Source organism: Lithobates pipiens, unplaced genomic scaffold, assembly GCF_037356315.1.
Source record: "Lithobates pipiens isolate NorthernLeopardFrog02 unplaced genomic scaffold, aLitPip1_a1.2 Scaffold_27, whole genome shotgun sequence".
NCBI lineage: Eukaryota > Metazoa > Chordata > Amphibia > Anura > Ranidae > Lithobates > Lithobates pipiens.
Genome location: NW_027507788.1, coordinates 30,589,379 through 30,606,842, shown reverse-complemented (window position 1 = coordinate 30,606,842; position 17,464 = coordinate 30,589,379). Strand labels below are relative to the sequence as shown.

Here is a 17,464-nt window from a genome sequence, read left to right as displayed (position 1 = left end):
TTGCATACACACGGTCGGACAAAGTTGTCGGAAAATCCGATCTTTCAGAACGTGATGACGTTATTTTGTTATGATGGGACTATGTTCAGGCTAGGAGCTTTGATGTAGGAATTTGATCTGAACATGCGTGGCACTTTGTCCGATCGGAATTCTCTACACATGATCGGAGTATGTACAATCGGAGCATTTTGTCGGAAAATATTTCCGGCAAATTGGAAAATTTGGTCCGACGGATATTCCGATGGAAACAGTCCGATGCAGACCACACACAGTCAGAATGTCTGACAAAACGCTCCGATCGGATACATTCCGTCGGAATCTCCGACCGTGTGTACAAGGGCTAAGAGGAAATCTCTGGAGTAGTGGTTTCTACTTCAATATATTTCACCTTCCAATGCCATCAGCTAATTGTGGTATATGCATAGTTACATTGGTCCAGGGTGGACCAATGTAAATTGGTCCTATTGGACCAATGTAAATTTATATGTACATATAAAACATCCATACCTGGAATTCCTCTTTAATTATCGGTTTCCCCACATACTTGAACCAGTTCAACCAAAATGTAAATGAAGATACAAAGAACATTTATTTATAATGCAATAAACACTTAAGCCTCGTACACACAATCAGACTTTCCGACGGGAAATGTTCAATGACAGGCTGTTGGTGGAAAATCCAACCGCGTGTATGCTTCATCTGACAATTGTTGTCGGATTTTCCGCGGACAAATGTTGGCTAGCAGGTATTCAAGTTTTCCACAAACAAATGTGTGTTGTTCTTATTATTCCGAGCGTGTGTACGCAAGTCCATCGGACAAAATTCCAAAGTACAAACACGCAAGAAGCAGTCGGTCTTGTAAACTAGTGTTCATAATGGAGAATTAACATTTGTGACGCGGCAAATTATGAAATCTCTAAATGCAGCGCTCATTCTCTTCTTCTTTAATGGGATAATAATGAAGCTGCTTTGCTGGTAATGGAGTTATTGCAAACACAGTTTCAAAGGCTTTTTGTTCTAGTGATATCAATAATAATATTATTATGCTTTTTTTTATTTATTTTTTTATTTGGTCAAGTAACCACAACACCATTATCCCATAGTTTTTAAGATCAAAGATACAACTAAATTGATGTCCCTTGTCAATTTTACATTTTATTTTTTTTAAATGTAACTGCCTACTCCCAAACTGTTATTTAAAGTAAAACACATAGCCAAGTATTATTCTCCACATTTTTTTTATTGCGCATTAAAAAAAGAAAACAAATAAAATTAGACATGATATCTGAGAATAGGACTTAAAGCGGGGTTCCACTGTCTCCAAGGTTTTTTTTTTTTTTTTTGCATCATGACAATGATTAATATATGTAAAGATATATCTCACTTGATCATTTTAAAAAGAATTCTGCAGTCCGTTTTCGCCACAAAAACAAAGTTATAAAAGTGTATGCTGACGGTTGTCATTTTGCCTGTGGGCATGTGAAGCCCACAGGCATCCTCTTCCGGGACACTGTGCGTCTAATGGTCCAGCATGCACCGCCCGTATCCCTGATCTTGAGCATGCGCAGTAATCGGAGTGGCGTTCATCTTTGGATATTTTTGCAAACTGCTTGTCATCTGTACTATGCATGCGCAGTACACGACGCGACACTATCCGACGGGATAGTATTCGACAGGACACCGTCAACAGCTCAAAACGGCGGCACGGCTCTATCGAAATCCCGCGAGATCTTGCGGCAGGCATCGGCAATGACTCCTGGGAATAATGACAGGAGCTCCCAGGAGTCATTGCAGGTGAAAAGGAAATGACGAAATAGCAGCAGTTAACCCGCCCATATCTGCAGATAAGAGACACGAGGCAAATAAGGACATTACAAAAAAGGTACAGAAGAAAAAATAAAAAATATCCATTTAGTTAAAAACACATTCATGGCATTTGGTTGAGCAAAACATTGAAAATAGCATGGAGCTCCGCTTTAACCAAAAAGTGCATTCTATGCATCCAAAAATATAGAAAATACATCAAATCATTATAATCTCAAAGCAATAACTCCAAGGCCAATAATAAATAACACATTATCTCCTCGGATTCCGCAACATGGCTGGTTGGTGAACGGCCACTCAGAATCTAAATGAAAAGTTCAAACTGAAAAGCATAAAATGAAAAGCGCGAAATGAAAAGCATGAATCAACACTCACTAAACTTCTACTAACACGAAATTAGCAGAAGGAGACCAAAGGGTGGGGATAAAGAGCTGAAAAACCACGTAGTACGTCACTATATTTGTGATTATTGGCAAACAATTGTGTGCCGTGTGTATGCAAGACAAGTTTGGGCCAACGCCCTTCGGAAAAAAGTCCATGGTTTCGTTGGCCAACAATCCGATCGTGTGTACGAGGCTTTCGTTAATGGTAGAGATATTAGAAGTATAAGGATATTAGGTGTGGTGATTAAAAAACATTCTTAAAATAGTACCTAAAGAGCGTACGTGTATTTCACAATGATTCACCATTGAACGCCAACAAGATAAGGAGATCACCATTTCCAGCAGTACTGGTAAATTTGTCTGACGATCTACTGATAACATTTGACAAGAGCTACACCCAATATTACGTGAAGTCAGGCAATGTTGCAAAATGTTAAATACTTGAAAATTTCATGATGACATTTTACCATTAACCTGCATCAGTTCATGAAAAATGTGGATAGAAAAACAACAATAATTTACAATCCATTTATCATCAGTTAAGGATAGACTTGATATTAGTAGTTTAGAAGCACATTAGGTGAGGTGGCAAAACCTTTCTTGATGCTTAAATGAGTAACCAAATGAGTGCATTGATATTGTGCAATATGATCCATGTAGAACACCTACAAGATAAGGAGATCACCCTTCACAGTAGTATAACACAGTAAGTACATTTGTGTGATTAGCTACTGATAACATTTGACAAGAACACAAAAAGGAGCTACACCCAATGTTACACAATGTTGAAAACCTTATACCTGGTATTCAACGAGATCTAACATAAATGACCTATGGGTTATGGAGGCTAAATGATAACCATAATCTCACCACAATACTTCCTTTGTGAAATGCATCGCATACTAGCTCATTATGAAATACGTACCTTAAAACAAAGCTGTTGCCGCAGTACCCGCACACTGCTGTCACAGCCGACATCTTTCCCAGAGCTTTTTCCGGGTTTGCGGGGCTCCGGTGCTGTGACTGGGTGGAGCAGCGATGATGTCACTCCCGCGCATGTGCAGGGAGCCGTCGTCCATGGCACAGGTTCGGGCGCAGTGGCAGCCCGTCCATAGGGGCGCACGGGCGCGGCCCACCCCCCACTCAGCAGTCACAAAAAAAATGTAAAAAAAAATATTCTTTAAGTGCACTGGGTTCGGGCGCCGGACACAGGGCACTATGGGAAGCGCTACGTCAGTGCAATCATGAGATCACACTTCCTTTGCAGGCTTTTGACCTGCTTTGCGGCGCAATCCAAAGTGCCGAGCAGCTTACGTCCATAGTATTACTACAGGTGGGAGCATTGTTATTTCAGTGAAGAGGTTATTTCTGGTTTCCCTGTTTCATCGGCAGCTCCGTGGAACACCTCTGATGTGCACAGTGGCTGTGTTTGATGGCACAGTGGCTGTGTTTGATAGGCGCAGTGGCTGTGTTTGATGGGCACAGTGGTTACATTTTATGACACAGTGGCTGAGTTTGATGGGCACAGTAGCTGTGTGTGATGGGCACAGTGGCTGTGATTGATGGTACAGCGAGGCTTCAATTGATGGTTTTTTTTCTGAATTTTTCAGTTTGCGCCCCCCAAAAATTTTGAGCAGCAGTCACCACTGTTCGGAAGGAATGTCACACGTCCTTCAGAGCGCATGTGCCAGTGATGTAACAGGTTTCATTCAATGGAAATATCTCCTAAAATGTACAGGTTTAGGGGATATTTTCAATACTTAAAGTTTGCAGAGGAAGTTTACTTCCTCTTTAAGCAGGGCAATAACTTCTGCACAGGATGTGGAATTCTCTTCCACAAGCAGTGGTATCAGCAGGGAGGGTCGATAGTTTCAAAAAAACTATTAGATGGGCACCTTAACGATCACAACATACAGGGGTGTACAATGTACTATTGACATAAACACACACACACATCATAGATTGAACTGGATGGACTGGTGTCTTTGTTCAACCTCACCAACTATGTAACTATGTACACAGTGCTGAATGCTGTGGTTTAGTAAAAAATCTAAAAATTATATATAATAATATAAAAAATAAATAAATAAAATGTAATATATATATATATATATATATATATATATATATATATATATATATATATATATATATTACATTTTATTAAAAAAAAAATTATAATAATTTTTATCACTGAATGCTGTGGTTTAGTAATAAATCTAAAAATTATATATAATAATATAAAAAAAAGTAATATATATATTAATATAAAACATTGAATAATAAAATAAAATAATATTATTAATATTATTATTATTATTATTATTATTATTATTATTATTATTATTATTATTATTATTATTATTATTATTATTATTATTATAATAATAATAATAATTATTATTATTATTATTATTATTATTATTATTATTATTATTATTAATAATAATAATAATAATAATAATAATAATAATAAATAAAAGTATACTATTATCTTAACTTTATTTTAAGTACTCCTATGCACAATTACCCTATAACATTAATATAAACCTTTGTTTAAACTGTGCTGCTTTTTTTTTTTTTCCACTAGGTGCTTCTGTCTTGCATGTGATGTCAGCACCCCCATAGATTTAGGGATGTCATTGTATAATATTCCCAGATTCTATTCCCTCAGCAGATACTAAAAAATAGACTATATTCCCAGACTATGCTGTGCAAGGAGGGAGGGGAATGTCCTAGGGAATAGACTGGTCAATTTTTACAGCAAGAGAATGCAAACTAACTTACCGAAAAGAAAAATGCTGTAATTAAGCATTTTAAATAATAATTTTTTGTGCTTTTACCTGCATTTTTTGTAAGTTGGTAGCAAGGTCTCTTTAAGCACATGTGTTAAGTGATGTAGAACACATTGAGCAGGACATACTGTATCCTGCCAGTTAATATACACTGGCGACATATTGTAATCCTTTCTAAATAAATAGAGGTGTGTTGTAATGGGAATGAGTAATCTAAATATAATATACGCCTTTCACGCTGGCAGCACATGGGAGACATTCAACTTTTATAACTATTTTGACACATTAAGGGGGATTTTCACCAATAAAGCCATTTATTTTCCTTAGATGATGTGGACCCTTTTATGTATTTCTATGGTCTCCTACCATTGCCAGCTCAGAGAGTTGGCAATTGTAGGTTTTAAAAACAAACAAACGATTCATAACCAGCGAAAAGTGCCCAAACTTCTTGTCAAAAGGAGCCAGGGGAAGTAAAAAATAAAATGCACAAAATAAAAGAAGATACAGAAAAGATCTGGAGAATATTTAAATCTGAACGTCAGGGATATATAGAAAACACAAATATAATAATATAATATAATTACATTTAAATATAGTAATAATAATATAATAGATAATATATATATATATACACACACACACATATGTATATGTACAGTATACCTTCCTTGTATTTTATGCAGGCTTAATAAATCATATTCTACATTTATTAAAGTTTATTTTTCTATTATATTGAAATATGTGCTTAATAATGGATATTTTTTATTTTTTTCAGGTTATGCTCTCACCTGTATCAGTTGCAGTTCAACATCCCCGTCTCTATGTACGGGATCCTCAGTCACATGCACTGGTGCCAGTGAGCTTTGCACGACCATCTACACTACAACCACAGGTATGTTCATTTTGTCCTACGTTTGTTTCATTTTACTTATAGCAAAGACGATCGACTCAGCAACACTGGATTTTCCACTAATATTTCATATAGCGTGTTTGTGGACAGTAACTAATGGGTGAATCTTGTCGGACCTCACTTGGGTGAATCGCCCTCTTATATTCACTGGGTGAACTGCTCCATCCAATCAGTGATAAATAGACCCATTCAGAGCAGAACTCTCTCAATGAAATCCACAGCCCGCTCCTCTTCTGAGAGTTTCTAGTTACTGCCTGTGCTGTCCCAGCTCCTCTGCCCCTCACCTCCACAACATACATAACTTTTTATGTAGTTGAGGATAACAGTTGTAGTTGGGTTGAAAAAAAGTCCATCTAGTTCTAGTTCAACCGGGTCCAAAAAAGGGTGGGCAGGAGGGGCAGCCGTCCCCGTGTGTGGCAGTAGGGGGTGAACCGACCTCACTGTATGCACACAAGCTCCAGTGGCAGGCAACCATAAGCAATTGGTCATGCATGTGCTGCGCACACCCCATGCCAACCATGGAAAGCCGGAGCAGGAGGCAGAGAATGGGTGCAGGACATTACGCCCATTCCACGGCACTCATTAGCAGCAGGGGAGTGGGGCGCAGTTCTGCATCCATGCCCTGTGCCCTGGATGAACCTGTTCCAGTACTGAGTTCAATCAATAGAAAAAATAAATACAGTAAATGGAATCAATAAATAGAAAACCTCCATAAACAGAACCTTAGCAAGCGGTAGTAAAATATATTTGTTTAAGCCATAATGTACTAGTATACACTACATTATGGCAGACTTACACTATGTTATCAAAAGTATTGGGACAACTGCCTTTACACGCACATGAACTTTAATGGCATCCCAGTCTTAGTCTGTAGGGTTCAATATTGAGTTGGCCCACCCTTTGCAGCTATAACAGTTTCAACTCTTCTGGGAAGTCTGTCCACAAGGTTTAGGAGTGTGTCTATGGGAATGTTTGACCATTTTTCCAGAAGAGCATTTGTGAGGTCAGGCACTGATATTGGAGGAAAAAGGCCTGGCTCGCAGTCTGCGCTCGAATTCATCCCAAAGGTGTTCTATTGGGTTGAGGTGCATGCTAGTCAATTTCCTCCACCCCAGACTCTCTCATCCATGTTTTTATGGACCTTGGTTTGTGCACTGGTCCAAATCATTTGGTGAAGGGAACTCTTAAGGCGTTAGCATACTAAGACATTTTGGACAATTTAATGCTTCTAACTTTGTGGGGACAGTTTGGGGATGACCCCTTCCTGTTCCAACATGAATGCACACCAGTGCTCAAAGCAAGGTCCATAAAGACATGGATGAGAGAGTTTGGGGTGAAGGAACTTGATTAAGTCCTGACCTCGGGCACTGATGTGGACAAGAAGGCCTGGCCCACAGTCTCCACTCTAATTGATCCCAAAGGTGTTTTATTGGGTTGAGGTCAAGACTCTGTGCAGGCCAGTCAAGTTCTTCCACCCCAAACTTGCTCATCCGTGTATTTAAGGACCTTGCTTTGTGCACTGGTGCGCAGTCATGTTGGAACAGGACGGGACCATCCCCAAACTGTTCCCTCAAAGTTGGGAGCATGAAATTTCTATACTGACGCCTTAAGAGTTCTCTTCACTGGAACTAAGGGACCAAGCCTAAGCCCTGAAAAACAACCCCACATCATATCCCCCCCCCCCCTCACCACCACCAATTGATTTGACCAGTGTACAAAGCAAGGTCCATAAAGACATGGAGGAGCCAGTATGGGGTGGAGGAACTTGACCTCAACATCATAGATGAATTAGAGCGGAGACTGTGAGCCAGGCCTTTTCGTCCAACATCAGTGGCCTGACCTCACAAATGCGCTTCTGGAAGAATGGTCAAACATTCCCATAGACACACTCCTAAACCTTGTGGACGGCCTTCCTAGAAGAGTTGAAGCTGTTAAGCCCCATACACACTATCAGATTTTCTGCTGATTTTTGTCTTCAGATTTACCAAAACCATGTAGTAGAAGGACCTGCCTGATTGCATACAAATAGAAAATCTTAAGGTTTGACCTCATATTACATGGTTTTGGTAAATCTGAAGACAAAAATCAGCAGAAAATCTGATAGTGTGTATGGAGCTTTACAGCTGCCAAGGGTGGACCAACTTCATATTGAACCCTACGGACTAAGACTGGGGTGCCATTAAAATTCATATGAGTGTGTAAAGACAGGCGTCACAATACTTTTGGTAATATAGTGTATGTAACTATATAAACCTAAACAAAGATGTCCTTGGATGTGGTGGCTGCAGTCATTTTTTTTCTTTTCTTTGTTTAGGAGTAATTACATTTTGTGTAGGCACAGAAAAATGCTTATTGATCCTACCATAACCCCAGAGTCCTTGTAGCTTCCTGTGGACTGAACTGAAATCTCAAACAATGCTATCAGCTTTTGAAGCTATCTTTCGTGTACTACAAAACTACACCCTTCTATTTAATGTAGATGGGGGTGTGGGGGGCTGTTTGTTGCCCAAATCAGATAAGCATCCTAGAGTGACAATGCTGATCCTCCACAGATACAATGAAGTGGGTAATAGTTGGACAGGATGTTTGCTATTGGTGAAATTACCAGAAAAAAAAAAAAGTCTAAACATGAAATGAATGCTGCCACTACATCTAAAGCCGCGTACACACGAGCGGACTGTATGGCCTACTTAGTCCGTCATACAATCCGACGGACAGTTCGTCATACTTTCGGACTGAACGGACTTGACCACACGGATAGCCAAACAGTCCGTCGAAAGCTTGCGCGATGACGTGTACAGCACGTACGACGGGACTAGAAATTGGAAGTCCAATACACAGCAATGCACCCTTTCGCAGAGTAAATCCTTTCTGAGCATGCGCCATTCTTAGTCCGTCGAACTAGCCTACTGACGAGCGGACTGTCCGCTGAAACCAAAGTATGACGGACAGAATTTCGAAAATTCCAAAATACTTAGTACGCCACACTGCACGCTGAAAAAGTCAGCTGAAGCCCACACACTAAGTAGGCCATACAGTCCGCCCGTGTGTACGCGGCTTAAGGACTGGTAAGCTACAGTATAAAAATGCTTTCTATGCATGAAGATAAAAATACCTTCTGTGTGCAGCAGCCCCCCTAATACTCACCTGAGCTCCCTCTCGATCCATGAGATGTGCACGAGAGATGAGCTTCTCCCGAGTCTCTCATTCCTCATTGGCTGAGACAGCAGCAGGAGCTATTGGTCAGTGAGCCAATGAGGAGAGAAAAGAGGGCTGGGCCGAGCTGCACCTCTGTGTGTCTTAGAGCATAGAGTGGGGCTCGAGCAGGCACCAGTGCCCCCAGACCAAGCGGCTTGCTGTTGGGGGCACTTGATGAAGAGGAGGAGCGGTGCTGGAGGAGGGGGGGTGTCCGAAATGTAGAGGATCGGGGCTGTTCTTTGTAAAACCACAGCAGAGGAACAGGTCAGTATAACAGGTGTTGTATCTTTTTTTTTATGAACCTTTAGGATGCTTTCACACTGAGGTGCTTTGCAGGCGCTAAAGTGCTAAAAATAGCCCCCGAGGGCTTTCACACTGGAGCGGTGCGCTTGCAGGGCAGTCCAAAAAATCCTGCAAGCCACATCTTTGGAGCGCTGTAGGAGCGGTATATTTACCACTCCTAAAGCGCCCCTTCCCATTGAAAACAATGGGGCAGCGCTGCAAACCCGCCTGGAAAGGGCCGCTGCAGCGGCGCTTTGCGAGCAGTTTTAACCCTTTTCGGCCACATATCGCCGCTACATATAGCTACAACGGTAAAACACCGCTACATATAGCGCCACAATGCCCCAGTGTGAGAGTAGCCTAAATGTCACTTTGAGGGTAACTTCACTTTCGCGGGGAATAAAAAGCAAATAAAAGAAATAGATGATGATTATGAATGGTGAGGACAGATGATGATGACGAATGGTGAGGACATATGATGATTATGAATGGTGAGGACAGATGATGATCATGAATGGTGAGGACAGATGATGATGATGATGATGAGGACAGATGATGATGATGATGATGATGGTGAGGACAGATGATGATGATGAATGGTGAGGACAGATGATGATGATGAATGGTGAGGACAGATGATGATGAAGACAGATGATGATGAGGATAGATGATGATGATGATGGTGAGGACAGATAATGATGATGATGAGGAGGACAGATGATGATGATGATGAATGGTGAGGACAGATGATGATGATGAATGGTGAGGACAGATGATAATGATGAGGACAGATGATGATGAGGACAGATGATGAATGGTGAGGACAGATGATGATGATGAATGGTGAGGACAGATGATGATGATGAGGACAGATGATGATGATGATGATGGTGAGGACAGATGATGATGATGAATGGTGAGGACAGATGATGATGATGAATGGTGAGGACAGATACTGATGATTATGATGAGGACAGATGATGATGATGATGATGATGATGAGGACAGATGATGATGATGAGGACAGATGATGATGATGAATCGCGAGGACAGATGATGATGACGGTGAATGGTGAGGACAGGTGATGGTGAATGGTGAGGACAGATGATGATGGTGGTGAATGGTGAGGAGGACAGATGATGGTGATGAATGGTGATAACAGATGATGATGATGGTGAAATGTGAAGAGAACAGATGACGGGGATGGTGAATGGTGAGGAGGACAGATGATGATGATGGTGAAATGTGAAGAGGACTGATGATGATGATGATGGTGAATGGTGAGGAGGATAGAACATGGTGATGGTGAATGGTGAGGACAGATGATGATGGTGAAAGGGGAAGAGAACAGAAGATGGTGATGGTGAATGGTGAGGAGAACAGATGATGGTGATGGTGAAGTGATGAGGACAGATGATGATGGTGAATGGTGAGGAGGACAGATGATGGTGATGGTGAAGTGATGAGGACAGATGATGATGGTGAATGGTGAGGAGGACAGATGTTGGTGATGAGGACATATGATGATGGTGAATGGTGAGGAGGACAGATGATGGTGATGGTGAAGTGATGAGGACAGATGATGATGGTGAATGGTGAGGAGGACAGATGATGGTGAAGTGAGGAGGACAGATGATGATGGTGAATGGTGAGGAGGACAGATGATGGTGAAGTGAGGAGGACAGATGATGATGGTGAATGGTGAGGAGGACAGATGATGGTGAAGTGAGGAGGACAGATGATGATGGTGAATGGTGAGGAGGACAGATGATGGTGATGGTGATATGGAAAAGTGTACAATAAGTTGCTTTATTTATCCCTTTGTGTTTTGTAACTACTTGTTTAGTTGAATTGTTTGGAAAATCAACAACAACCTACTCATTGACGAGAGGATGTGGACAAATATCGGAGTGCAACCAGCAGAAGACTTTGCGTAACCAGATCATGGCAGTGAATATCAACACGGGCTGCTGCCTTGCAGATAACTGTGATACTACTGAACCCATAGGCAAGTACTCATTAAAGTCTTATTAAGCCCAACTAAACAACATGGCCACTGTTAAATAAAGAGTGATTTATTTAGAGCAAATAGACTGCTCACTATGCAAGGGAAGCTGCACTTTGCAAGGGAATTTCCCCAGAGCTTAATGAATGTAGTGAAGCTCTGCTGACTTCCATCATCTAATTATGTGCTGTTCTTCTTATATTTTTTATTTATTTCCTTGCACAAGATTGGAAATCCCTTTGCAAATTGCAATGTCCCTTGCAAAGTGACCAGCCTATTTGCCTTTAGTAAATCAATCCCATTGCCTCTGGTTCCCTAGTGTATGTTGTTATCAGCCTGGTCCTATTTGCACAGGAACAGTTGCCTATATTACCAAGCTAAACTTTCTTTGCTTCAATGGCTCCTATCACTAGCCTCCGCAGCGCGCAAGCTCCTTAACATTGCGCTCCATATCTACATCCAGCCGCTTTGTGTACCAACACACAAAGGCAGCACAGAAAGGATGGAGGTGAGGAGGGCATGGGATTTATACATTCCTTGCTCACCTGGAAGTTAGTGGAAGCATAGCAGAGAACTGCTAAAAGGAGCAGCTAGGGGCAGAGGCATAGCTAGGACCTCTGTGCAAGGAATCATGAAGGGTCCCCCTGGCCCCCAACTGGGGCCCTTCCCACTGATCCCAGGGCCATTTACTCCCACCTTTTTTTATTAATCCCACAGTGGGACACTTCCCTACCATCCTGGGGTTCGTCTACGGTGGCAGAACACCAGAGCCCAGTCGTACGTGCGACCGTTGCCAGCCTGGTAGTTCCACCACTGGTGTCAGTGTTTTGTTTTTGTTTTTGTTTTTCATTTTTGTTGTTTTTATTTTATTTATTTATTTTTACCATTATTTTTTATTTATTTTTTTTACAATTTTTTTATTATTATTTTTTATATATTTTTTAGGACCCTCGTTGGGGGTCTTTGGTGAAATATCAAGAGTCTAAACAGACCCCTGATGTCTTACTTTTGAAACAGAGAAAGGGACTGAGGACAGATTCATCATCATCTGTACAGAGCTTCCCGTTCATTCATAAACTGAAGCATAATAAACAGTTTATTATTCCTCAGCTATGAATAAATAAAAAAAAAAAAATGGTAGCATTTATTATTATTATCATTAAGATAAGGAAGAGGCTGGTGCATGACGGCTCCTTCCCCGCTCTCCATCCTGACAGTTCCCTGCAGCAGCCATCGGGAGGTGGAAGGGGGGGGTGACAAGGGAGGGACCAGGGAAGGACACAGGGGGGCCCAGGGTAGCAGGACAGGGATAGGGAGGCGGACAGGGATAGGGAGGGAGGAAAGTTGCATGACATCATCACGTTTGCCCCGTTAGAGGTGTAGCTCTGCGGAGGACAGCGGGACACCGATGATTTTATATCGCGTTATATTGCAACTTTCTTGTAAGTGCAATCTATTTATTTTTATTAAATTCTTTATTTAAATCCAACACAATGGGAGCTTTTATTATTTTTATTCCCTGAGTGGTACCGATCCAGGATCAGCTGTATTGCGGCATAGGTTTTTAGGAGACCGAATTCCCTGGGCTTGCTGAGACCATTCCATTGGTCTTTGGAGTCGGTAAGGAGAATATTTGCTCACTTCCTGGGTGTTCTTCCACTTGGCAAAGAGATTTGATACTCACTGATCTTCGTTGGTAATTCACCTAAGGACTTGTATCTATGGACTGATGTTCACTATATTGTCTTGGGATAGTTTTATGGCATTTTTATTAATAATTTTTGTTTTTTACTAGTAATGGCGGCGATCTGCGATTTTTATCATGACTGTGACATTATGGCGGACACATCGGACAATTTTGACATATTTTTGGGACCATTGTCATTTTTACAGAAATCACGATCAGTGCTATAAAATTGCACTGATTACTGTAAAAAATGACACTGGCAGTGAAGGGGTTAACCACTAGCTGGCTAGGAAGGGATTAAGTGTGTCCTAGGGAGTGATTCTAACTGTTAGGGGGGTGTGGTTACCAGTGACACATCACTGATCATAGCTCTGGATCACAGGGAGCAGAGATCAGTGACACTGTCACTAGGCAGAAGGGGGAGATGCTTGTTTACATTAGCATCTCCCCGTTCTTCAGCTCAGTGAGACGTTTGCGGGTATCCCCACGGACATTGAGTCCGCGGGGCCCGCGATCCTACTCATGGAGCTCATGTGACCACACAGCGGCAAATTCAAAGGGTCGTACAGGTACACCCATTTGCGCAGCCGTGCCATTTTGCCAACGTATATGCAGCGGTCGGCAAGTGGTTAAGGTAGCCATCGCATATAAGGATTGGTAAGTTGAAATATGTTATATTTTTGTTTTTGGGTTTATTGCTGCTTTAATTATATTGTACAGTAACCTGTCTCTTTATTTAATCGGTTTCTTTTGATTTTATCCTTTTAGCAACAATTAGTACGCTACCAAATGGATTGGAATGTCCTGCATGCTTCCAATTGTCATCTGCAAGTTGTGTACCATCCACTACAGTGGCATGCACAGGGCTTGAGACCCAATGTACCACCTACTCATTGTCTACAGATGGAGGTAATTCTAAATTCATAGCAGTAGTAGTGATGGGCGAATCTGGTTGGGTTCAATTTGGGAACACATTCGGCGAGCATGAACCTCACTGAAGTCAATGGGAGGCGAATGTTGAAAATGAATTCTCTCTATTTTCAAAGCTAAGAGGCAAGGGATGGTTGAACAAAGGGTATGGGGAGCCTGGCATTGCCAGGATAGACAAATGGTATGGAAAAACAAAAATAAAAAATAAACACCATTCGGAGTCTAGCAGCTATTTTAATAAAGCTTAGATTGAAACATTAAGCACTTGACCTCTGGAAGATTTACCACCCTTTATGACCAGGCCATTTGATCACCACTGCATTTTTTTGCGCTATAAACAAATAATAAAATAAATATAAAATAAATAATAAAAAAAGACCCGGCAATTAAAAAAAAAAAAAAAAAACTGCTTTAAAACATATTCAAGAAAAATTTTAAAAAAATCAAATTTCTTCATAAATTTAGGCCAATATGTATTCTGCTACATATTTTTGTTAAAAAAATCCCACTAAGCTTATATTGATTAGTTTACACAAAAGTTATTGGGGGTTATTTACTAAAGGAAAATCCATTTTGCACTGCAAGTGCACTTGCAAGTGCAGTCGCTGTAGATCCGAGGTGGACATGCAAGGAAAATAAAAAAAAACAGCATTTTAGCTTGCACATGATTGGCTGATAAAATCAGCAGAGCTTCCCCTCATTTCAGATCTACACCTTAGATTTACAGCGAATTTACTTCCAAGTGCACTTGCAGTGCAAAGTGGATTTGCCTTTCGTAAATAACCCCCACAGTGTCTACAAAATACAGAATTTGTATGTAAAAACCTTGATTTAAGAGCTTTTTGCAAGGCAAGCTAATTTTTTTTTTTAAATATTGACTTTTTGATTTTTAAAATTTGGCCATGAGCCCACCCAGATGTTACAGCAGCGAATGAATATTCGCTGTTGTAACACTGATCCTCAAGCCAGCCAATCAGAAGCAAGTCTGAGGCCGCGTACACACGGGCGGATTGTCTGTCCAACTTAGTCCGCTGAACCGTGTTTCAGCGGACAATCCGCTCGTGTGTGGGCTTCAGCGGACTTTTTCAGCGGGCAGTCTGACGAACAAAGTCTTACGGAATTTCCGTAATTTTGTCCGTTCAAACTTGGTTTTGTCCGTCCAAACTTGGTTTCAGCGGACAGTCCGCTCGTGAGTAGGCAAGTTGGACGGACTAAGTATGGCGCATGCTCAGAAAGGATTTACACGGCCGAAGGTTGCATTGCAGTGTATTGGACGTCGTTTTTCTAGTCCCGTCGTACGTGCTGTACACGTCATCACGCACGCTTTCAGCGGACTGTCTGTTCATCGTGTGTGGTCAAGTCCGTTCATGCAAATTTTGAACGGACTGTCTGTCGGATTGTCTGACGAACTTAGTTGGGCAGACAATCCGCCCGTGTGTACGCGGCCTGAGACTCATTTTCTGATTGGCCTGAAAAGAGAAGTCTCCCGATTGGTCACCGAGGAGGTGGGAGGAAACAGAAGCCGCCGATGCCCGTGGAAGGTAGAGAAGGTAAAAGTCTGTGGCCGTCGCCAAGCAAGGGAAGCCACAGGTGAGGCGCTGAAAAGATGAGGTAAGTGCACCAGACCCGCACGCCGACCAACCAACCAGGAGGGGGCATGCGGTGGTACTGTTTGCCCCCCCCCAAAAAAAAAATTACCACAGGTTTCCACTGCCCCACACAGTTAGAAAACACTTGCAGGGAACATATTTAACCCTTTGATTGCCCCTTCCCTGCCAGTGTCATTTATACAGAGATCAGTGCATTTTTTTTTTTTAAGCACTGATCACTGTATTGGTGTCACTGGTCCGCAAAAAGTGTCACTTAGGGTCAGATTTATGCTCCGTAATGTCGCAGTCCCCCTAAAAATCGCAAAACACTGCCATTACCAGTAAAAACAATGACAAAAATATATAAAATCCCATATATATCCCAAAAATATATATCCCATAGTATGTAAACGCTATAACTTTTGCGCAAACCAATCAATATATGCTTATGGGGATTTTTTTTTTTAACAAAAATATCTAGAAGAATACATATTGGCCTGAATTGATGAAGAAATTTGTTTTTTTTAACTTTTTTTTTGGATATGTTTTATAGCAAAAAGTAAAAAATATATTTTTTTCTTCAAAATTGACATTTTTTTTTGTGTTTATAGCGCAAAAGAGGTGATCAAAGCGCAAAGAGGTGATCAAATACCACCCAAAGAAAGCTCTATTTGTGGTAAAAAAAAGGACGTCAATTTTATTAGGGTACAGCGTCGCACGGCCGTGCAATTGTCAGTTAAAATAACGCAGTGCCGTATCGCAAAAAAATTCCTGGTCATTAAGGGGGCAAATTCTTCCGGGGCTGAAGTGGTTAATTGCCCGAAAAATTTACGAACTGTCCAAATGACAGATATTCGAACGATTTTTCATCTAGTGTATGGGCACCATTAGGCTGCTTTTTTTTCAAAAGGTGATTTTAAAGTGTTACTAAATCTAAAAACATTTTTTACCTTCACGCATTGTTTGCATTAAGGTAAAAAACTTTTTCAATTTTCCTGTGCCCCCTTTACCTGTGTGAAGAGTAAAAGAGGGGAGAAGAGATCATTGCTGTGCAGGGCTGCTTCTTTTCTCCCCTTACTACCTCTTCACACCGCATTCAAGAAGCAGCAGGAGCCGTTGTCTCTTGCTGCTGTGCTGTCAATCAGTTGCAGTGAGGAGGAAGTGTGGGCGGACCTAAGTCACGCTATGTAAGTCTATGAGGCGCGGCTCCATAGACACACAGCTCGGGAGCACGCAAACTATGTTTCTCCCCAGTGGCTGGCTATGGTGGACATGAAAAAAGAGGAGGAGCCAAGATTGCTGCCGGGGACCCCAGAAGAGGAGGATTGGGGCCGCTGGAGCAATACCACTGCACAGAGCAGGTACAGTATCTCACATTTTTGTAAATATTTTATTATATCTTTTCATGTGACAACACAAGAAATGACACTTTGCTACAATGTAAAGTAGTGAGTGTACAGCTTGTATAACAGTGTCAGTTTGCTGTTCCCTCAAAATAACTCAACACACAGCCATTAATGTCTAAACCGCTGGCAACACAAGTGAGTACACCCCTAAGTGAAAATGTCCAAACTGGGCCAAATTAGCCATTTTCCCTCCTAGGTGTCACATGTATTGTTACAAGGTCTCAGGTGTGAATGGGGAGCAGGTGTGTTAAATTTTCTGTTATCGCTCTCACCCTCTCATACTGGTCACTGAAAGTTCAACATGGCACCTCATACCAAAGAACTCTCTGAGGATCTGAAAAAAGAATTGTTGCTCTACATAAAGATGACCTAGGCCAGTGATGGCGAACCTTGGCACCCCAGATGTTTTGGAACTACATTTCCCATGATGCTCATGCACTCTGCAGTGTTGATG

At 41.4% G+C, this 17,464-nt stretch overlaps 1 protein-coding gene across 1 annotated transcript in view; it reads left to right on the top strand.

Moving 5' to 3' along the window:
* The window catches only part of LOC143933724 (phospholipase A2 inhibitor NAI-like), a 37,394-nt gene that overhangs the window by 8,442 nt on the left and 11,488 nt on the right, over positions 1-17,464 (top strand). The window contains exons 2-4 of the mRNA XM_077456721.1: positions 5,778-5,894; positions 11,240-11,401; positions 13,854-13,994. Of these exons, the coding sequence (XP_077312847.1) occupies positions 5,778-5,894; positions 11,240-11,401; positions 13,854-13,994 (420 nt within the window). The remainder of the gene's footprint in view (positions 1-5,777; positions 5,895-11,239; positions 11,402-13,853; positions 13,995-17,464) is intronic.